Consider the following 25,045-nt stretch of genomic DNA (forward strand, 5'->3'; position numbering starts at 1 on the left):
TGAATCCGAACGCGGACGTAAAAAATTTTTCAAAAATTCAATATAAATTGAAATATTGTGCTAAGACTTCCAGTTTGTTGAAAAATGAGCTAATGATTGAATATTACTAGATCAAGTGTTTTGAGCACAATTGCAGTTTTGACCATTCGGTCGTTAAAGTTGACCAAAGTCAAATTTTTTCATTTATCGTAATTTATATGAAAATATTTCAAAACTGATAAAGCTACAACCATATTATTTTCTATTGTATTCTTACATGAAGTGCATACACTTTTCATATAAAACTTTTATGTAACTAATATAAAATGGTGAAAATAGACAATTAATCGACGAAGAATTTCGAGATGTTCGACCAAAGTTCACAAGAGACGTAAGAAAATGTTTTTTCAAATTCACCATAAATTGAAATATTGTACTAGAGACTTCCAATTTATTGCAAAAATGAAGGAACGATTGAATATTACTAGGAATGGGATTTTAGCCACAATTAGTTTTTATTTCGATTAGAGTTAAAGTTGACCGAAGGTTGAAAATTTGCAGATTATCGTGATTTATGTGAAAATATTAAAACTGATAAAGCTACAACCATGAGCTATTTTCTATTGTATTCTACATGAAATTGCGCACATTTCATATATAAAAGTTTATGTAGCGACTAATGTAAACGATGCAAACTTATTCACGACAACGCGATGAAAAATTTCTGAATGTTAGGCCGTCAGTTACGCCAGGCAATAGAAAAGTTTTTTTCAAAGTTCACCATAAATCAAAATATTGTGCTAGAGACTTCCAGTTTGTTGCAAAATGAAGGTACACTATTGAATATTACTAAACGAATCGCCAAGAGTTTTAGCTTATAATTGCGCTTTTACCATTTCAGTCGAGTTGTGTTGACCGAAGGTTGAAATTTTGGCAGTTAATCGTGATTTATATGAAAATACTCAAAACTGATAAAAGCTCTAATCATGAAATTATTTTCTAGTATTCTACATGAAATTGCGCACATTTCCATATATAAACTTATGTAACGACTAATATAAAGCGAAGAAACTTGAACGACAATCGTGTGAAAAGAACTCTGGCGCTGACGAAAAAGTTTTTTAAAATTCATCATAAATCGAAATATTATTTTCAGAGACTTCCAATTGTTTAAAAATGAAAGGTAAATGATTGAATAATACTAGAATGTAAGGTTTTAGCTACAATTGCGTTTTTACCATTCGGTCGAGGTCAGAATTTGATCGAAGGTTGAATTTTGGCAGTTATCGCAGTTGTATGAAAATATTTCCAAACTGATAAAAGCTATTAACCATGGACCAGTTGTATTTTACATGAAATTGCGCACATTTTCATACATAAAACTTTATGTAACAGCTAATATAGAACAGTGCAAAAATTACGACTAAATGATGAAAGAATTTCTGAAATTTTTCGTTTGAGGATTACTAGCTGGTGTAAGAAAAAAGTTTTTCAAAAATTCACCATAAATCGAAATATTGTGCTGAGACTTCCAATTTATTGTAAAATGAAATTACATGATTGAATATTACTAGAATGTAAGAGGTTTAGTTTACAATTGCGTTTTTCACCATTTAGTCGAAATAAATTTGACCGGGTTGAAATTTTTTTGTAGTCGACAATGACGGGTATCCACTTCTGGCACCCAACAGACAATTTTAGTCGACGTATGATACGTCCAGTAGGCGTTTAAGGGTTAATTAACTAAAAAAACTCTTCACTAGAGAAGGTTTTCAACAAAACCTAGTGGAGGTTTAACTCAGTTTTTTGCCTCACATTTTTTGCGAGATGTCAAAATTTTGTATGAGTATTGCAAAGCCCATAGTGCTGTCATCCTGGCAGGGATAATATTCTCCAGAACCAAATATGAAGGTAATCTTCTTTTCTCTCTTATGGTTTGAGGAGCATAAAGGTACAAGTTGGTACATAGGAGTGTACCTTCATATCTAAAGGTAGTTGTTGTCTAGTTTTGGACTGTTGGTTATGAAAGTTTTTCTAGCCTAACCCATGCAAAAATGCTACAATTATGCAATCCACCACCTGTTCACGTTGTTGTTCTTCTTATTATATAATCCAGTTTTTGAGCAACTACAAAAAGCCAAAACAGACTTACAACCCAAAAATTAACAACCTAACCATCAGAGAGCTCTCTCTACCACACCACACTCTATTCAACACTCCCGCCTGCATTTGTTTACCTTTTGCTCCCTCCCGCCATTTTCATCTTAAGATGTCACTTCCTATGACATCACAACAAGGACAGATACTTTTAAACATAAGGAATGCTTTGCTATAAAAACATCTTATAAAATTAAACGTGCTTTTTATACATTTTGTAATGCCCATACCATTTCACTATTGCAGAAAATAAAAATAAAATAATAGTGATTAACTTCTAAAACTAACATACAATCACACTTATCTCCTTCTCCCTCTTCTTATCCTAAACTCCATACAATCACACTTATCTCCTTCTCCTTCTTCTTATCCTAATCTCCTCTAATCTCCACTATTCTCCAATCCTTTACCCTCTATGTAATTTCTAATACTTTCCCCTGAAACTCCAGCTTTAGTCAATACATCAGCTGTTTGATGCTTTCCTTTTATCCATCTCACCTTATTTCTCCAGATTCTATTGTTTCTCTTATTGCTGCAATATCAGTTTTTAATCTGATACTATTTACTCCAGTACTTGATATTATTGCAGTCATTAGGGTTTTACTGTCAGTTTTAACCAGTGCTTCCAATTTTCTCCCTCCTATCTCTTCCCACAAATGTTTGAAATATATCAATCCTTCTATGGCCTCCCCCACACTCAGAGCTTCTGCTTCAATGGTGGACTTTGCTACTCTTCTTGATTTTCTGGAATTCCACCATATTGGACTTCACCCCTTACCATCTGTCAAAGATATCACATAACCTAATTGTGTATGATCATCTTCAGTATTCCCAAATGAAGCATCTGCATAGGCTTCCCAATAAATCTTTTCTTCTAACTCCTTATTATCACTTCTCCAATTATGCTCTTTTTTTTTCTCAGTATTTTAATCAGTTTTTTCATATCTTGAGTCATTCTTTCTTAAAGGCTTTACTTAACCCTTAACTTACTGATCGGCATACGCTTCGACTAAAATTGTCTGTTGGGTGCCATGGACATCACATACGTCAACTACAAAAATTTCAACCTTCGGTCAACTTTGACTGACCGAAATGGTCGAAAAATTCAATTATAAGCTAAAACTCTTACATTCTAGTAACATTAATCATTTACCTTCATTTTGCAACAAATTGAAGTCTCTAGCACAATATTTCGATTTATGGTGAATTTTTAAAAATCCTTCATACACCCGCTAGGTAACTGCCGGTAATTCAGAAATTCTTTCTTCATTTTGTCATAATTTTGCACTGTTTTATATTAGCCGTTACGTAAAGTTTAATATATGAAAATGTTTGCAATTTCATGTAAATATAACAAAATACAACCTATGGTTGTAGCTTTTATCAGTTTGAAATATTTTCATAAATCTGTATAACTGCAAATTTCAACCTGTGGTCAATTTTGACTCAATCAAGAAATGGTCCAAAAAATGCAATTATAAGCTAAAAAACACTACATTCTAGTAATATTCAATCATTTACCTTCATTTTGCAACAAATTGAAGTCTCTAGCACAATATTTCGATTTATGATGACCCTTGAAAAAACTTTTCATACATCCATGAGAAATTCTTTAAGTCACGTTGTCGTAATGTTTGCACCGTTTATATTAGTAGTTACAGTTTTATATATGGAAATGTATTTAATTTCATGTAGAATACAACAGAAAATAACTCTTGGTTGTAGCTTTATCAGTTTAGAAATATTTTCCTACATAAATCCGATAACTGCCAAAATTTCAACTCTTCAGTCAACTTTGTTAACTTTCGAACAAATGGTGAAAAATGCAATTATAAGCTAAAACTCATACATTCTAGTAATATTCAATCATGTGCCTTCATTTTGCAACAAACTGGAAGTCTCTAGAACAATATTTCGATTTATGGTGAATTTCAAGAAAAAAACTTTTTCCTTACGTCTGCGCTGGCGTTCTGACCCGAACATCTCAGAAATTCTTTCACACGTTGTCGTAATGTTTGCATCAAGTTTATTAGTCGTTACATAAACTTTTATATATGAAAATGTGTGCAATTTCATGTAGAATACAACAGAAAATAATTCATGGTTGTGGCTTTTATCAGTTTTGAAATATTTTCACATAAATCACGATAACTGCCGAATTTCAACTCGGTCAACTTAACTCTACTAAAATGGTCGAAAAATGCAATTGTAAGCTAAAACTCTTACATTCTAGTAATATTCAATCATTTACCTTATTTTGCAATAAATTGGAAGTCTCTAGCAAATTTCAATTTATGGTGAATTTTGAAAACATTTCCTCTATGTCCATGTGATACTCGGCGAACATCTCAGAAATTCTTTCACGTTGTCGTAATGTTTGCAACTGTTTTATATTAGTCGTTACATAAACTTTATATATGAAAATGTGTGCAATTTCATGTAGAATACAACAAAAAATAACTCATGGTTGTAGCGATCGGTTTTGAAATATTTTCATAAATTACGATAAATAGAAAACATTTGACCTTCCGGTCAACTTTAACTCGACCAAAATGGTAAAAAACGCAATTATAAGCTAAAACTCTACATTCTAGTAATATTCAATCATTTACCTTCATTTTGGGCAACAAACTGAAGTCTCTAGCACAATATTTCGATTTATAGTGAATTTCTGAAAAACTTTTTCCTTACTGTCTGCGCATGTAACTTTCGGCCTAACATCTCAAATTCTTTCACACGTTGTCGTAATGTTTGCATTGTTTTACATTAGTCGTTACATAAACTTTATATATATGAAAATGTGTGCAATTTCATGAGAATACAAACAGAAAATAATTCATGGTTGTAGCTTTTATCACTTTAAATATTTTTCACATAAATCACGATAACTGCCAAAATTCAACCCTCCGTCAACTTTAACTTGACCGAAATACGAAAACGCAATTGTAAGCTAAAACTCTTACATTCTAGTAATATTCAATCATTTACCTTCATTTTGCAATAAATTGGAAGTCTCTAGCATAATATTTCGATTTATGATGAATTTTTTAAAAAAACATTTCCTTCGATCCTGTAATAGCTTCGACAACATCTCAGAAAATTCTTAACACGTTGTCGTAATGTTTGGTAATTCGTTTTATATTAGTCGTTACATAAACTTTTATATATGAAAATGTGCGCAATTTCATGTAGAATACAACAGAAAATAACTCATGGTTGTAGCTTTTATCAGTTTTGAAATATTTTCATATAAATTACGATAAATAGAAAAATTCGACCTTGGGTCAACTTTAACTCAACTTAAATGGTCGAAACTGCAATTGTAAGCTAAAACACTTACAGTCTAGTAATATTCAATTTAGCTTCATTTTTCAACAAACGGAAGTCTCTAGCACAATATTTCAATTTATGGTGAATTTTTGAAAAAAACATTTTTTCGATCGCGACACGGTTCATGCATCATATTGTGATAATATTTTCTGTGTTGCTTTGATCGTTTTACAATTTTTTATATACCAAAATCATCGTAATTTAGTGTACAATACAAAGAAAAAAATAATCCGTTAGGTTTAACTGTTTTGCTTACAGCGATTTGTATAAAATTATATGAAAATGTTTTTTCAAGTCATATATTTCAATATTTATATATGATAATGATATTTTTTCATTTCTGATGGTTTGCATACTAAACTTCAGGCAATGACAAAAAAAGGAGCCAAAATGAATTCTTAATCTTAAAAACTAAGCGATGTGATTTTAAAAACTTTTTCCGCTGCTCTAACTCGAACGCCGCATACGAGACGCTTTTAATAAATAGAGGTCGGCGTTTAAGGGTTATTTCACTAACATCATATGATATTTCTGGCATGGTATGTATGATTACCAATTCATCTGTCCTACCATGATCTATATTCTGTCAGCTCCTTTTGTCTAATACTCTGTTACCTGTAAATCTTCTAGCTTCTGGGTTCTCTCAAGGAATTTATATAATGCCACTGATTAAGATAAATTCCATTTTGCTGATGCTCTACTATTACTCCTATATACTTAAAACTTTTACTTTCTTGTTCTTCTACTTGCAATTTCCCTTTCAATTTCCCAATTGTTTCCTTTAAAAATCCTGCACTTCCTCCATAGCAAAAATCATCTACATGTGTGCAGAAAATACTATTCAATTTATTGTCTTTCCTCCAAAAGAATATATTAGGTTCTAATCTACGTCTCTCATCTGTAAGCTCCTCCACCACTTTTACTACCTTATAATTCCATGCCTTTGCTGCATCCTTGAGCAAATAAATAGTTTTCTTCAATTTCCATGTATTCTAGATACTTCCTTTAGAGAATCCCCATGTTTAACCATTACTGTTTTATCCGACACCAACTGCCCGAGAGATCTCTCCCCATTTTCATTTACTCTTATAGAATACCTTGTCTCCCACTACTGCTTCTTCAAATTTATGTTCTCTGACATTTTTGTATAAAGAAATTCGTATTTTATTACGAGACTTATTTTTGATAAACACTTCTCTGGCCTTATGCATTGCATTCATTGCATCCCTTACTATGCTTTCTTCCATACCTTTCTCTGTGCTTCTAGGACTTGAACTTTCTTCTCCCATTAAATTTGGCAAAGAAGGGTTTTCCCAAATACTAATTGGTTAGGGGAGAAACCACCATTATTTATTAAGCAGTTCCTAGCACTCTTTATCCATCTTAATGCTATGTACCAATCCACTTCCTCATCATCTTTCATCTTTCTTAAACTTTCTTTGATTATGCCTACCATCTTTTCACACAATCCATTACTCCATGGAGATTCAGATGCAGTGGCCAATACTATATTATTCCATCTTTCTGACATCCTCCTTACTTTTTCATTTTGAAATTCTCCCCATTGTCTGATAATAACGTAGAAGCTGCTCCAAATATAGCAAACCACCTGTCAAAAAGTGTCTTTACAATAGTTTCTGGTTTCTTGTCTTTTATTCAAAAAGCCTGACAGTACCTCGTTGCCATATCTACCATTACCAAGAACTTTCTCTCTTCTATCTCCCCCACATCCATTGCTACAACTTCATTAAATGTTTTACTCCAAGAAAATCCCACTACTGGTTTAGCTGGGTTTCCTTTGTATCTTTTACATACCTTTACAACTTAAGTGAATAAGTCTATTAGTAACTTTTATTTCCTCTTTTCTTTCTCTCTCAAACCGTCACTCCACTGTGCTTCTTTGTTAGCTTCCATATTTTATCTCACTTCCCAGTGGACTAAATTGTAGATGTAAACTAAATCATTGCACCTTTAATTTCCCTTAGACTCTTTCCCTTCCATCCCTCCAGTAGCAGTTCTTTTACCTTCCCCTCAAAATTGGTATTCTTAAGTGGCCTTGTTTTTCCTCTCTTAACTTTACCTTCATTTCCCCTAATACTTCAATTAGACTCTTTCTTAGTATCATTCATTTTCCTCAACTCTTCCTGATTCAAATGCATGACAATGCGTGCTAGTCACAATTCCCCACAAACACTGTTGACTTACATCTTGTGTCTAAAATTGCATCAACCCCTTCCCAAGATTCTTCCTCTATTTAACTAACCTCTCCTTTATAAACATTTTCTTCTTCTTGTCCAGTTTCTGATTTCTTCTTATTTTGAAAATTTTGAGGGCAATCTCTAGCCCATTGCCATTCCAATTTGCATATTGCACACTGCGTCACTTTCCCTTCTCTATTTATAGGATTTCTTCCACCTCTGCCTCGATTCACTTTTCCCTGATATCGTTGGTTTTCCGTCCCTTTCCCAAAATTCGCATAACCCTCTGATCCCAACCATTCCCCCTCTGCTTTATTCCCGAATCCCTCACATATTCTTTTCATTATCTGTGACACTGTTTTATATTCGAACTTTTCTTGACCACAAGCTACTAATACCATTTGTTTTTTATTTTCTGTGAGATTCGCTTGTTCTAGTACATGAAAACCTTTTGCTTCCCCTTCAAGCATGCTTTCCCCTATTGCTCTACTACATTCTAACTCTGCCTTTTCATACCTAATTATAAAATCTCATCTTTTTACTAGATTCCCTTTCTATTTTAAAATAGTTTTTCATTTTACTGAAATTTTCCGTTAACGTATCTTTTAGATACACTTCATCTAGTTTGGATATTCATTTTACTGTAATTTTCCATTAACGTACCTTTTAGATACACTTCATCTAGTTTGGATAGGATTATCTTTGAACCCTCTTTATCCTTAAGTTCATCTCTATCCGTTTCCTTCTGTTACTGTAAAAACTTTTCCTTTTAAGCTCATTCTATCTCTATCCCTGATATTTCACTTCTTCCCACACACCACAAGCCAGTCTTCAACTGTCCTCTCCATCCTTTATAATCGCCCAGTCCCGCTAAATCTCAGACAGTCTCTTCTCACTTCGTCTCCCAAAGTTTACCATCAGATCCATCCATTTTTAACCAACCACGCTCTGCTACCACTTTAAAGTTTTTCTAGCCTAACCCATCCAAAAATGCTTCAATTATGCAATCCACCCACCTGTTCACGTTGATCTTCTTTTATTATATAATCCAAAATTAACAACCTAACCATCAGAGAGCTCTTTCTGCCATACCACACACTATTCAACACTCCCGCCTGCATTTGTTTACCTTTTGCTCCCTTCCGACATTTTCGTCCTATGATGTCACTTCCTATGGCGTCACAACAAGGACAGATACTTTTAAACAAAGAATGCTTTGCTATAAAAACGTCTTATAAAATTAAACATGCTTTTTATACATTTTGTAATACCTGTACCATTTCACTAATGCAGAAAATAAAAATAAAATAGTATTGATTAACTTCTAAAACTAACATATACTGTAATCAGGTTTTGGGCTTTCAACTCTGGCACAAGAGTTACCAGTACCCTACAAGGTGAAATTTTTTCTAGCCTAACCTATCCTTAAATTATTCAATTATGTGATCCACTCACTGTTCACGTTGTTCTTTTACTTATGCAATCCAGCTTACGACAACAAAACCACAAACAGACTTACAACCCAACCATTAACGACCTAACCTTCAGAGAGCTCTCTCTACCTCTTTCCACCATGCTTTAACACTTCGGCTTTGTTTGTTTACATTTTTCTCCTCCCCGCCATTTTCGTCCTGGTGATCGCCACTTCTATATACGCCACAACAATAACATGCTCTTTAAACATAAGGAATGCTATGCTATAAAAAACATCTTATAAAATTAAACATGTGCCTTCTTTTATACGATGCAATACCCATACACTTCATCAATGCAGAAAATAAAATAATGACTAACTTATAAAACTAACATACAATCACACTTATCTCCTTCTCTCCTCCCCTCCAGCCTTTTCTTATCCTAATCCCCAATCTCCATTATTCTCCACCCTTTACCCTCTACATAATTCTAATGCTTTCCCAAAAACTCCAGCTTTGGTTTACATCAGCTATCTGATGCTTTCCTTTATCCATCTCCCCACCTCACTTATTTCTCCAGATTCTATTGTTTCTCTTATTGCTGCAATATCAATTTTTAATCTCTTTACTACTTACTCCAGGCCAGTTTTTATTGCAGTCATTAGGTTTACCATCAGTTTTCACCAGTGCTTCTAATTTTCTCCTCCTACTATCTCTTCCCACAAATGTTTGAAATATATCAATCCTTCTATGGCCTCCCCAACACTCAGAGCTTCTGCTTCAATGGTGGACTTTGCTACTCTTCTGGATTTTCTGGATTTCCACTGTATAGGGCTTCTCCTCTTACCATCTGTCAATGATATCACATAACCTAATTGAGTATGACCATCTTCAATGTTCCCGAATGAAGCATCTGCATAGGCTTCCCAATAAACTATTCTTCTTCTAACTCACTTATTATCACTTCTCCCAGTATGCACTTAGTTTTTCTCACTATCTCAATCAGCTTTCTCATATCTTGAGTCGTTCCTTCTTAAAAGCTTTACTTAATTCACTAACATCATATGATATTTCTGGCAACAGTATGTGATACCCAATTCAACTGTCCTACCACTGATCTATATTCTGTTAACTCCCTTTGTCCCTAATACTCTATTACCTGTAAATCTTCTGGCTTCTGGTTCTCTTATAAATTTATATACTGCCACTGATTAAGACAAATTCCATTTTCCTGTGCTCTACTATTGCCCTATATATTTAAAACTTTACTTTCTTGTTCTCCTACTTGTAATTTCCTTTCAATTTTCTAATTGTTTCCTTAAAAATCCTTCAGTTCCTCCATAGCAAAAATCATCTACATGTGTACATAAAATACCATTCAATTTATTGTCTTTTTCTTCCAAAAGAATATATTAGGTTCTAATCTACCCTCTCACCTTTAAGCTCCTCCACCAGTTTTACCACCTTACAATACCATGCCTTTTGCTGCATCCCATGAGCCCATAAACAGTTTTCTTCAATTTCCATAATCCACTCCAACCATCTTCACTAGGTGGTTTTAAATACCTACTCGTTAGCCTTTTCATCATCCTGTAGATATGCCGTTTTTACATCTAACGATAACAATTCCAATCTTTCAGTTTTATTACCGTCAAACAAAATTTTAAAATTTCGGCATTGCATGTAGGAGCATCTTTTCCCATTCAGCCATTTCTTCTTCAAAACCTCCTAGCTACCAATCTTGCTTTACATATCCTTTCCCCACTTTTACCTTTCAGTTACTATCCATCTTGTAGATATAGCTTTTTGTCCAATGTCATTTACCTCCTCATATACCTTGTTTCTCTCCAACTTTGTAGTTCTTTTTCTTTAGCTTCAATTACATTTCTATTTTCGAATCCTAGCAAAACCTCTTCTTCATCTTCAATTTTTCTACATGACTATAATCTTAAGTCAACCCATCCCATGTCACCTGACTGTGAGTCTTCTACATTGTACTGAATCAGCCCAAGATTTGCTTGATCTTTTCCCCTGCAGCTCAATATCGTCCACTCTTCTACTTGTCCTGTATTTTTGTTTATAGCTCTAACTCTCTATTTCCTCTTTCTGAATTTTAAAATCTCTTCTATTAACTCACTTTCTTCTGTTACCTCACTTTCCCTTCATCTTCCAAAGTGTTTCTCTGCCAAATCTCTTTTCTATAGTCTCTTCTACATCAGCATTCCTTCTCCAGCCAATTATCATCTTTCCTTCCTGCTCATCTATATTCCCTTCCTTTGATGCAAGGGATTCATCTTTCACAGTGTGTTTTTGTCTACTTTAAGTATCTTCTCCTTTTCTGGTGATAGTCTTTTGGAATCCTAGTAACATGTGTATTCTCGCTACTTCTCTTAGAGAATCCCCATGTTTAACCACTCACTGTTTTACCTGATACTCCACTACCTGAGCAGGTCCTCTCCATTCATTTCATTTCTCTCTTATAGAATACCTCATCTCCCACTACTGCTTCTTCAAATTTATGTTCTCTGACATTTTTGTTCAGAGCAATTCTTATTTTATTACAAGACTCATTTTTGATAAACATCTCTGGCCTTATGCATTGCATTCAGTGTATCCCTACTATGCTTTCCATACCTTTCTCTCATGTGCAGGACTTGAACTTGTTCTCCCATTAAATTAGCAAGGAAGGATTTTTCCCAAATACTAATTGGTTGGGGAGAAACCACCATTATTTATTAAAGCAGTTCCTGGCACTCACTACCCCATCTTAATGCTATGGACCAATCACTTCCTCATCATCTTTCATCTTTCTTAAGCTTTCTTTGGATTATGCCTACTGTCTTTTCACACAATCCATTGCTCCATGGAGATTCTGATGCTGTGGCTAATACTTTAATATTCCATCTTTCTGCCATCCTCCTTTACTTTTTTTTAAATTCTCCCCGTTGTCTGATAATATTTTGGAAGGTGCCCCAACATCATGACCACCCGTCAAAAAGTGTCTTATAATAGTTTCCTGGTTTCTTGTCTTTTATCCAAAAGCCTGACAATGCACCTGCTGCCATATCTACCATAACCAAGAACTTTCTCTCTTCTATCTCTCCCACATCCATTGCTACAACTTCATTGGATATCTTACTCCAAGAAAATCCCCACTACTGGTTTAGCTGGATTTCTTTTTATATCTTTTACATACTTCACAACTTGCGATTAAATCAGTTAGTAACTTTTTATTTCCTCTTTTCCTTCTCTCCCAAACTGTCACTCCACTGTGCTTCTTCTGTTAGCTTCCATATTTTATCTCCACTTCCGTGGGAAATTGTAGATGTAACTTCATCATTGTACCTTTAATTTCCCTTAGGCTCTTTCCTTCCACCCTCCAATAATAATTCTTCTACCTTCCTCCTCAAAATTGGTATTCTTAAATGGCCCTCTGTCTTCTTTGTAACTTTACCTTCATTTCCCTAGTACTTCTATTTTAACACAATTCTCTTTTAAATTTATGGTCATCCCCATTTTACTCATGGTTTTCTTACCTATTCATCATGGTACATCACCCATAAAATTTCTGTCTTCAAATAAAACTTTTTGTTTTCATATCACCGTATTTCCATTTTCCTTTAAACTTGTATGATGACTCACGAAATTAAATACTTTATTAGACTCTTTCTTCTAGTATCATTCCATTCTCTCAATTCTTCCTGATTCAAACCACAACAATGCGTTCTAGTCACAATTCCCCAAACTGTTGACTTACATCCTGTATCTAAAATTGCATCAACCTCTTCCCAAGATTCTTCTTCTATTTTGCTAACTTTTCCTATATAAACTTTTTCTTCTTCTTGTCCAGTTTCTGCTTTCTTTCCTTATTCTGAAAATTCTGAGGACAATCTCTCTGGCCCAATGCCATTCTGATTTGCATATAGCACACAGTGTTACTTTCCTTCTCTATTTAAAGGATTTCTTCCACCTCTACCTCGATTCACCTTTCCCGATATCTTTTGGTTTCCACCCTTTCCCAAAAATTCTCTCACAACCTTCTGATCCTAACCATTCCCTCCTCTGTATTCCCTAATCCCTCAAATATTCTTTTCATTATTTGTGACACTGTTTTATATTCCAACTTTTTCGACCACAAGCTGCTAATACCATTTGTTTTGATCTTCTGTGAGATTCGATTGTTCTAGTACATGAAAACCTTTGCTTCCCCTTCAAGCATGCTTTTCCCTAGTGCCCTACTACTCTGACTCTGCCTTTTTCATACCTAATTATAAAATCTCTCATCTTTTCACTAGATTCTCTTTCTATTTTAAAAATAGTTTTTCATTTTACTGTAATTTTCCATTAACGTATCTTTAGATACACTTCATCTAGTTTGGACAGGATTATCTTTGAACCCTCAACTATCCTTAAGTTCATCTCTATCTATTCCTTCTGTTACTTCTAAAGCTTTCCTTTTAAGCTCATCATATCTCTATCCCCGGATATTTCACTTCTTCTCCACACACCACAAGCCAATCTTCGACTTGTCCTCTCATCCTTTATAATCGCCTGTGCCCCGCAAATCTCGGGACAGTCTCTCCTCCATTTCATCTCCCAAGTTTACCATCAGATCTGTCCATTTTGAACCACGCTCTGCTACCACTTGAAATTTTTCTTAGCCTAACCTATCCTTAAATTATTCAATTATGTGATCCACTCACCTGTTCACGTTTGTCCTTTTTACTCTATGCAATCCACAAAACCCAGCAAAAAACAGCAGACTTACTTGCCCAACCATTACTGACCTAACCTTCAGAGCTCTCTCTACCTCTTTCCACCATCTTTTAACACTCCGCTCCTTGTTTGTTGCATTTTTTCTCCCTCCCGCCATTTCGTGCTGTGACGTCACTTCCTATGACATCACAACAATAATATGCTCTTTAAAACATAAAATGCTATGCTATAAAAACATCTTATAAAATTAAACATGTGCCTTCTTTTTATACATTCTGCAATACCCATACACTTCATCAATGCAGAAAATAAAATAATGACTAACTTAAACTAACATACAATCACAAGGTACTGTAGTAATTTTTTCCCTGTAAGGACCCTCTGACAAGTCTCGCTCTTGCTCTTACACTGCTGTGGACCCATCATCTGGTAGCAGTACATATACCAGAGAGGTTCACACAACAGGTAAAAAGGTTTAGAAGCTTTTCCCCTTTTAAAAAGCTTTTAGTTTGCTTGGCTGCACTGAACCACCATCCTCATTCAGTGTAGTAGCCAGCTAAATTTAACAATAGCTAAGATTCATCCCAAATAATTCAGATTTTGATAATAAAATTAATTATTTGTCTACTTACCAACTGTAAGTGGAAACCCACCCAGCCTTCCCACATCTTAGTGGGTGGTCAGGGAGAAATCTGACAAAAACATATACATTCCAATGCCACCTGGTGGAAAACAGGTGATAGGTGATTATGGACAGTCCATCTGGGTCAGCCAAGCATTATTCTTTTGTTTATTGTGAATGCTGATTTTTCCTAATGGTGCAAAGATGCAGCTAACTTTAACATTAGTTAATTATCCAAGTGATTTATTTTATTATAAAGCTTTTCACTTTTTGCAAATTTGAGGACACAATTCTTTCATAAAACTATCACTTTGGTAGCTTTTGTGGTCATGGTTGCAGATTTTTTAGGATTTTCATTGCTTCAGTATTATATATTCTTAATATTTGCCAGGATTCCATGAATTCAGAAGCATAAATCCATGGAGAAAAACCTGTGTTTTTAGAATAATTATTTAATTTGATATGGTACTTGAAGATGGTGGTGAGTAATGGTGTATTAAAAATACACATGTGTTGAAGATAATCATATTTTCTTTGCTTTTTAGGTGGGAAAGTAGTTGAATCTGCCCAAGAATGCACTGTCCTTGTTACAACTGCTATAAAGCGCACTTGCAAATTGTTAGCTGTTATGGGGAAGGGGATGCCAATTGTATCTCCCTCTTGGTTGAGTGCTTCTAAACAAGCTCGGAACTTTATAGGTAAGCTAAGAGCTCCTTACAGTATTTTGTTATTCATGGTCTCTTTGCAACATTGAAAAGTGGGTTGAAACTTCATTATTGTGTGCATTTGTAATGTTTTATAAAGGTTAGTTTTTTAAGATGCATCATGTATTTTTTTTTTTTTTTTTTTTTTTTTTTTTTCAAAAGAAAATTATACATATGTTTAATGGTAAAACATTTACTAATATACCCAGTGTGTTAAATTTTATAACACCCTTCCAGTCTATATGACAGAATTCCCAGAATTATCCCACACAGTGCATTTAATAGAAATGAAGCCTCTATGAAGATATTTTAGCAAAACATTGAATATTACTTGCATTAAAGAAACACAGCACCTGACCAAAACCTTCTGACCTACACATAACTTCTGTAGAATCTAACTTAAGGAAAAAAAAAATAAAAGAGTTGGGAAGAATGGAATCAGCATCACAGACACACCATGGGAAAAAATATTCAGGGTAACCAAGGGCTAAGGAAACATGGCGAAGATGTGACAGGGGCAAACTATGTTAAAATTGAAAATGGAAATATTAAAATTTAAAGTAAGAGATGCCTTATTTGCGGGCATACAAGAAATTTTTTCGTATGGGGTATGAGCAAGTGTTTTGAGTGATGAGTAATACAGTAAATCCAATCCGTGTACAAACACAAACTACTGTGGTCTCATAATAGTCTAAACAGTTATAAAAGCCATCATCCATCATTCTTTGGGAAATATTTTGAAATTTCCTTGTACTGTACATAAGTAATATAAAAATATGAAATACCTGAACAGTGAAATAAAATAAAATCAAATATGCAGTATTAAGTTCCATGATAGGAGTATATTGCATGGTTAGTTTTTGTTATTAGTAATGTTTCAACAACTTCTGTTCCATTTTTCGTAATTACCGCACAGAGTTTTGCACTGGGCAGTAACCAGTCTCTTGTAAGGGGTAGTGCTGTCGGTGCACTGTATGCATTATTAAATGGTGTTTGCAGCATCCCCAAGTCCGTTAGCTGCAACTACTTTGTAGCCTTTTACTTTGCTTCCATCCCCATTTCCTTTCTTCAGTCTTGCTGTCCAGCACCTCTTAACTATTACTTACTAGTGTACAGTGAATTTTTCTCCCAGTTCCACCTTTAGATCTATGTACTTCATTTCCTTTATTTTCTCCCTATAGGGATTTAATGCCATCAATGCACCTCATGTGGTGTACTGTAGGCATTACTAAAGGGTATATGCTGTGCCCCCTCAGCCGCAAGCTGTACCCACTTTTTAGGCTTTTACCCCACCAACATTTCTGCTCCCTTTCTGCAATCATGTTGCCCAGCTTCTCCAACTATTACTTATTAGTGCAGCTGAGGAGTTTCCTCCCAGTTCCACTTTTAGATCCTTGTACTTTATCTCCTCTGTTTTTTGAATTTCCATATCATTCTTTCCAACCACCCTAACTCCCTCTTGTCACTGACTTCAGTGCTGAATGGCCAAAAGTGCCCCAGTTGTCTTTACTTTGCACAATTGTATAATTATACATATTTTAAATTATTACTTACATAGGAAGCAACTAACTTCAACATTTGTAAAATGTAATTGGTATGCATCAGTCAGTATGTCTAAACTGAATATTATTTTATTAACTTTCATTGAACATTTGTTTCCTGTGTATGGGACAGTTCAGTTTAAAATATAGAAACCTTTTTCCTTAGTGTAATGGTAACTAAAGTTTTTTTATAACTTATCACTCAAACAGTATTGCAGTAAAATATATTTTATATACTTTTGATAGACTATTTTTTTGAGCTCTGAGGATTTGCTCCCCAATATATTTTGTGAAAAATTTAAATTGAATCATAAACAGCTATCATCTGTAAAATATCCCAGTTGCAGTAGGCAGGGTTCCTGCCGGGCTGGGGAAGCGGTACTGAGGAGTGCCTGAACCACAAAGGTGAGGGGACACAAGGCATCCTAGGGAAACCATCCCTTAAGTGGTTGATTAAGCATTATACAAGCAACTTTTCTATTTTACCCTAAAAGTTAAGCTCATGGAGGTATTTAGTAACAGAATCAAATCCCATACCTGGTTCACAGCATTGGAAGTTAAACCAAACACTATCCTGTAACATGCCAGTCCTTTTGATTTCAGCTATCCATTGCCATTGATGAGGCCACAGGTAATATTCAACAAAAACTAAATCCAAGACATCAGTGTAATTAAACTACTCTGTCTCAACTGTGACAGTTCTTATCTGTTATTTACAGTTAAGTCTTTTCTCTGAAAATTATTTTGCATAAATGCCATTTGCATTTGGATACCAAAATTCTGGTATTTTCAGAATTTCTATCATTTATTACTTCATTTATAAAAATTTTTAAAGCTGTAATTAATAATAAAATACAAGCTGCTTGTCAATAAAAACAGATCCATTAGGCCATCTCCAGGAGAGCTAAGTAAGTTAGCTCAATGTTCAGGTTAAACTAAATATAATAATAATAATAATCTTAACCCTTTCGCTTACTGTTAATGGATATAAACATCATCCAAATTCAAGTAGTTCACCTATCGATGACGGATGTAAACAGCATCCAAACATCAAAAAAATAAAAAGGATTGCACAAACCAGCAGACAAGATAAGGATCATTTTCAGCGAGTGTTCCTATTATTTTTTATATATGTAACATGTATGTTTATCTGTTTTGTATAGTTTTAGCTTTTTATTCTATAATTACATCATTTATCTTTTTTTCTGCAAAAGAGAGAGAGGGAGAGAGAGAGAATATTTTTTATGCATATGTAGCAGGCATTTTTATATGTTTTGCGTAGTTTTAGATTTTTTTCCTATAATTACAGTACTTGTCTTTCTTTTGCATGCGCAAACAAGCACGCGCTCACGAGAGAGAGAGAGAGAGATTTTTTATGCATATGTAATATGTATGTGTTTGTTTTGTATTGTTTTAGATTGTTATCCCATAAGTGCATCATTTATCTTTTTCTGAGAGAGAGAGAGAGGGGAACGGACTTGACTGGATGCCACTAATTTCACAGAAAACTTTGTTACTTTGTCATTCATTTTTTCATATATTCCTTGGTGTAATTACAACTTTTGCATTGCAAAACCTACGTCATTTATCTGGGTATATTATGGATTTTCAACAATGACTTAATCGCATATTTTGGGGGGGGAATTATTTTTATGGGGTAAGTGAAAAATTTTCATGAATCTCATAATTTCTGCTCATTATTTCACCTACATAAGTTATTTTGGGGGATATTTATGCCAGTGTATAGAGCAGGGGTGGCCAACCTTTTGTTTCCCATGCACCAATTTTCTTCACTTCTAATTCAGATGCGCCACACAAACATTTACAGACAACAGCTGTGCAAATGTCCGGTTATTATCAAAGTGGATTGGAAATATATATTTATTAAGCAACAAATGAATGCTGTTTGGTGTTCATAACTTTTTTTGGCTAATTCATTTTATATATATGCCATGTATATATGTATATATATATATATATATATATATATATATATATATATATATATATATATATATATATATATATCTATATATATATATATATATATATATATATATATATATATATATATATATATATATATATATATATATACATATATACATATACACACCACACACACACACACACACACACGGGTATATAATGGTAACCATTTATTGTTTAAAGAAGATGACTAATAGATGCTGGAATAATAAAAATCAAATAAAATTATTTCTATGTTTTTAGAATTAAAGCAAATCTCAAGTAAAACTCACTTCTAGCTGTAAGTTGTAATTCTTTTTTGTATTGTTTTTCCCAATCAATATTATTATTTTTCTTTTTTATGAGGCAGGCATGTTTTTTTCTTTGTATCTCAAGGGTATAATCGCATGTAGTCGTTGTCGCCACCTGTTATTTAATAGCCTTGGGTTTTACCCCTAGTATAGAAACGTCATTCAACATAAAAATGAAACAAAATTAAGTCTTCTTGAGAATGTCAAATTACGTGTCTTTGAACAGAAAAGGTATAAGCATTTTTTGCGCGTATCGTGTGGGTGACTGGCACTTAACTTGTGGAAAACGTGATGCTACTTTGCCATTCATTTTTTCATATACTTTTTCATTCATTTTTTCATATTTTCCTTGCTATAATTACAGCTTTTTGCATTGTATTAACTAGGTAATTTACTTGGGTGCGCTCTGGACAAAAAACAATGACTATCGCAATTTTTGGGGGGGAAGTGTAAAATTTAATCATATCTCGTAATTACTACTTATTGTTTCACTTACATAATAGTTATTAGTGAAAGGGTTAATAATAACAATAATAATAATAGTAACATTTTTCATCATATAAGTAATATGAATAATTTTGGCAACCAGAATCTATCATGAATTGTTTTCAAGAGCAGTTGGCAGTTCATAGGCCAAATAACAGAATCCACCTTAATCAGATGAACAAATGCTGTGAATATCTCTTAAGGATCTTGGATTTCTGATGCCATTACAATGTACAGTATGTCTAGAGTAAGCTTTAGAGAAGATTGAAAGGGATTATCCTGGGTCAGCTGTCACCAAATCTTGGCTCTGTGGTCTGCTTTCTGGAAGTCTTCAGCTGTATTGACTTGCATTTTTATATGTATATACCTTCAATGTATCTCGTAATCTGCTGCCTGCATGTCTGACTTAATTATCACATTTTTATAAAAAAAAAGTTTTGACAAGGGAAAACCTGTTTTTTGTAGATGCTGGGAAAGAATTCTCGTATAATTGGTCTTGGCCAGAATATTGCCTTTTGTTTTGTGCAGTGATATAGAGTATAAAAGGGCTCAAGGCAGGAGGGCTCTTTCCCCTTCCTACAGCATTTACTACATTGTTTCCACCCACTCTTCTCACACATGAAACAACAACACGCAAGTCCCCACCTCTTGCCACGTTAAAGAAAAACATCACCACAAATTCTTATGCCTTTTCATGAGGGAAGGCAGCTGGGTTTGAGGACTCACAATGGCTACCATAAATAGGTTTTTTCCTTCATCAAAACCTGTTTTTTTTTTATAGTGTAGTTTTATGTCCTCAAAGGAGTGTACAAAAGAAATTGACAGGTGACAAAATGGCCTAGTTCCTGATTAAGAAATCTCAATGACTATATACTTGACTTTCCTCAAGATTTTGTCAGTACAGCACTGCAAATGCAAAATTATTCCGGAGCACATGTAGGGGAAATCTTGGCCAACCTGCACACTTGTTACATCTATTTGAGAAGGGTAAATGGAAAGACTAGTAAAGACGGTAGCCCTCCTGCCTGAGCCCTTTTATATTCTATCAGTGTCAAATCAAAGGTACTCCTCTGGCCAAGACCAGCTATGAGAGAATTCTTTGATATTGGTTAGTCTGTTTTGTGGAACTGGGGTCACCGTAAGGGTAACTCCTTGATGGGTAAACAGCAGCTACACTATCAAACAGTGTCAGTTTAGCTTTTTTCAGATTTCTCCTTTGTCTCCTTATAGTCTGTTACATACTGAATGGAATATTATAAACCATTAAAATATTATTACAGACCCATGGGAATTCCTTGTGAAAGATCGTGAGTCTGAAATGAAATTTGGGTTCCGATTAGAGCAATCTCTGCGTTCTGCTTCAAAGTACCAGCTTTTTGAAGGACTTGAAATACATGCTACTAAATCTGTTAAGCCCCCTCCAGAACAGATGAAAGGTAAGAATATATTGTTAAAAGACTAATTTGTAAGAGTGTTTATTTATTTAAGGAATTATTCTTGTACTTTCGTTAATCTTAGACATTTACTGATTTCCTTGGAGTAATATGATGTTCTGGAATTATTATCCTTGAGGGAGTTGGCAGAGTTAAAGTTAGCCACAATAATCTAGAGTGATACTGAAAAAAATTATCTGTGGAAAATAAAGTTTGATTATAGGAAAATAAGAACAACAATTTACATGGGTGTTATTCTACTTTTGATGCGATTACATTCCAAGAAACATATAAGTGCAAAACCATTACAGTAGTCAAAAAAGAAGATGCACCTATGGAGCATCACAGCCTAGCTTAGTCTGCTTTGAATGTCCTCAGAACACTTACTGTAGCCCATGTGGGGGCAAAATTATCTAACATAAAATCTTACTTAGTGCCGAATATGTAATTTAATAAAAACAGTTCCTGAAAGAATCTTTATTTACCTGTGGCTAGCCTTTGTTCAAGGTGTTCAGGCCACTCACTATAGCTTACCACTGAGCAAATCTATTTAAATAAAAAGGCTATTTTGTAATGCTGTAGGATAACTTTTTTCCATGCTGAAAAAACATAATATTCAATATTCTGCAATACCCTAATTAATTTTATCACTAGCCTGTATCATTAGTAGGCCAATTGGTACCTATTTCTGTGTTTGATTTCCCATCCACAAGACTAAATAATTTTTTCATTTGATTGGCCTTGTTATTATACATAAATAACTTAGCAAGTAATTACTTAGCTAATGAATATGCTTGCACGGCATCCTAAATTCAAAATTCGCAGTAGGACGTCAGTTGCAAATTGCGGGTGGCAGACCCCGCCCACTGCAATGGGAGCATAGGAGCAACTTAACACCAGCGGCGTCTTTTTATTTTATGCCATGCTGCCGACAGCACATCACACTCTGCAGTTCTGCCTAATTCGCTGGTTCATGCTTGCTTGCCGAAATTGGGAAGTATTCACTTTTGTTTGTCAAACTGCTGCCTTTTTTTATTTCGTCTTTTGCATTAGATTCTTTCTTCTGTAAATATGTCGGATTCTAGAGCTTAAACGTCCTGGCGGACAAGTTGAGCCATTGGAAGCAGGTCCTCCCTACCGATGGACCCTGGACCACAGGATCTGTATCGACCTTTGGAGGTTGTGGGTCAAAACATCCATAGACCTGTTTGCTGCCTCAAGAAACAGTCGCCTTCCTCTCTTCTGCTCTCCAGCCCTGGATCCCCTGGCATGGGCAGCAGACGCCATGCTCATAGACTGGTCAGGTTTAGATCCTTACGCCTTCCCGTCCTTCAGCTTGGTGAGGGAAGTCCTGAACAAATTCGTGTCACACTGCAACGCTTCTGTGGCTCGCATAACGCCGCTCTGGCCCATGAAGGAGTGGTTCCTGGACCTTCTACATCTTCTGGTAGACTTCCCGAGGCTGCTTCCCCAGAGACCATGGCTACTCAAACAACCTCACTTCAAGAGATACCACCAAGGGTTGTCCACTCTTGCTCTGACAGGCTTCAGACTGTCAGGAAACTCATCAGAGCAAAAGGTTTTTTAAGAGCAGCTGCGGAAGCTACTGCAAAGTGCAGATGACAATGTGCTTGCAACGTCTACCAGTCAAAGTGGACAGTGTTTCACCGTTGGTGCAACAGACATCACATTTCATCTTCTGAGACTTCTTTAACCCAGACTGCGGACTTTCTCCTTTACCTGCGGACCTCTAGAAGTCTCCACGTCCACCATTAAAGGATACCTAGCGATGCTTACCTCAGTGTTTAAACTCAGAGGTATGGATCTTTCTTCTAACCAGGATCTTAAAGCCTCATTAAGTCATTACGACACTTCAGCAGAAAAATCTGATTTGGTTTCTTGGAACTTGGATCATTCATTAAGTGGCCATGAGTCCCCCTTTCAAGCAGCTCAGTTCTGCTTCCCTCAAGAACCTTATGCAGAGACCCTCTTTTGTAGTATCCTGGCTATGGCCAAACATAGTGAGCTAGGCTTGCGATCAACAAAGTGAAACTTCTCCAAAAAGGAGATGCAGTGTGCTCTTTCACTTTAGGCTGTTGGCAGAGATGAAGGATCCTTCCCTAAGCCCCTTAGCCTCACTCCTTCCATATTAAGAATTTAATGGATATCCTGGGCCCCGGATGAAGGAGGAGAGTTTCTTTTACCAATCAGACCCTGGTACTATCTCCATAGGACAAGAAGATCAGGAAGGGACATCTAGCAACCTCTGGTATTCTGTTAACAGTCCTTCTCATCCCCTGTCAAAGAATGCCCTTTTGTTCTTTATTGTAGACCTGATCTTTGAAGCTCATTCCCAGATTCAGGAAGATTCTTTTTCTTTGATCACAGTTAAAGTGCATGAAGTTAGAGCAGTGGCTATCTCTCTCGCCTTCAAGGACAATTTATCCCTCTCGTCAGTTCTTCAATCGACCTTTTGGAGATGCAAGTCGATCTTTGCATCTCATTATTTGAAAGAAGTGGAAACAGTTTTTGAAAATTGCAGTACCCTTGGACCTTTAGTAGTGGCTGGCATGTTATTGGGGGAAGAAGCATAGGAGAGGTCCAGTCTCTCTTATGTCTCTTCGCCTTGATGTAGGGTGTCGAGTTTTTTGGGGAGCCCCGGGGGTACTTTGTACCTGGAGTACCCACCAGTTCTTTGGACGGATAGTGGTTCGTTGTGTCGGGGTGGGTGACGATGATTTCTGGCTGTTGGTTTGTGGTACTGTGCCCAGGGTAAGGGCAACTTTTTTCCTGCATACGTCTTGTCAGCGATCAGGCACATCTTCCGTTGCAAGACTTCCACTGATGTAGAGGTGATTCTCAGCTCACCTCCGCACCACTACAGGTTAAGATGAGCACCAACCAGAGGCAGTATTCTCCTGCTGTAGCTCTCTTACCAGGTAAGGAAGCGACAAGTGTTGTTTCAATACTAGCCATTCTTTTCTAGTTCAAGTCATTACCACATTAATGTTTTTGAATAGATCAGTCCATTCATCCCACTCCCCTTACAATGTGTTCAGCTAAAAATTATTGCCAGTAAGTTACTTATATAAAAATGACATTTTTATAATAAAATTAAGTTTGTATATACTTACCAAGTAATTACTGAATCAGGCCCTCCCTCCTCCCTTTTTCATGGACTTTGTGGCGATAAAATAGAATAATGCAGCTGGCGAGTAAATTCGCTCACAATCTACGTTGCAGTGGGCCGGTCTAATCAACCTTCTTTGCAGTGCCTTGACATGAATTAAACTTACTATTTCTGAAGCTCAAGTCCCTGTGTCACCTCGGTGAAATTCCTTAGGAGCACGAATTTCTGGGGTATAAATATTGCTAAATATACCAGAAAAAAGCTATCAGAATGCTGGTTACTGCACCCAGATCGAGCATCTATAATGAAAATAGACGCCGGTATGGGCAAGGGTGGGAGTGAGTCATCACTACTACAGAACCACACTCGAAGACATCCCAATGGCAAAACCCCAGGAAGAAGCGGAGAGCCAACCCAACTCCCGCACTCACCCGCCCGCCAAACAGCGACTCCTGGCGCCATCTGAACTCATTCCATTCCTTTCACGTGATCGCTGCGATTTGTTTAGATTTTTCGCTTTGTGCTTTCTCGAATTTTCCATTTATTCAGCATGGCATCGAGCAGCTTTACTGTTTCAAGTTAAGTACCATCTTCTTTTGGGGTTTTTATGATAAGTCTGGCTGTTTAAGCCCGTATACATAAATTATCACAGGTTTCGTTTTGGTGCGCTGGGCGGCGTCCTCTTGGCAGCCATACCGACCTGAGGTATACCCATTAAACGGCTTGTTCTGTTTGGGTTTCTCTTGAGTCGTTACACATTATCCTAATTCCCCATCAGAGCATTCTGTGGCGTTCTCGCGGTGTGTCTTTGGGTCTCCTTTAACCCTTTAACGCCCGAAGCCCTATTTACAAAACGTCTCCCGTGAGTTAGGCGGAGTTAGCGGAAAAAATGTTTTTAAAAAATCACAGCACGCTTAGTTTTAAGATTAGAGTTCATTTTGGCTCATTTTTGTCATTGCCTGAAGTTTAGTATGCAACCATCAGAAATGAAAAAATATCATTATCATATATAAATATTGGAATATATGACAGCGAAAAAAACTCGTATATAATTG

General features: G+C 35.6%; 1 protein-coding gene across 2 annotated transcripts in view; it reads left to right on the plus strand.

Moving 5' to 3' along the window:
* The window catches only part of LOC136844447 (mediator of DNA damage checkpoint protein 1-like), a 214,415-nt gene that overhangs the window by 163,655 nt on the left and 25,715 nt on the right, over positions 1-25,045 (plus strand). For both annotated transcript variants that reach the window (XM_067113693.1, XM_067113694.1), the window contains exons 11-12: positions 14,963-15,115; positions 20,708-20,863. In XM_067113693.1, the coding sequence (XP_066969794.1) occupies positions 14,963-15,115; positions 20,708-20,863 (309 nt within the window). The remainder of the gene's footprint in view (positions 1-14,962; positions 15,116-20,707; positions 20,864-25,045) is intronic.

This window comes from Macrobrachium rosenbergii, chromosome 12, assembly GCF_040412425.1.
Source record: "Macrobrachium rosenbergii isolate ZJJX-2024 chromosome 12, ASM4041242v1, whole genome shotgun sequence".
Classification (NCBI taxonomy): domain Eukaryota; kingdom Metazoa; phylum Arthropoda; class Malacostraca; order Decapoda; family Palaemonidae; genus Macrobrachium; species Macrobrachium rosenbergii.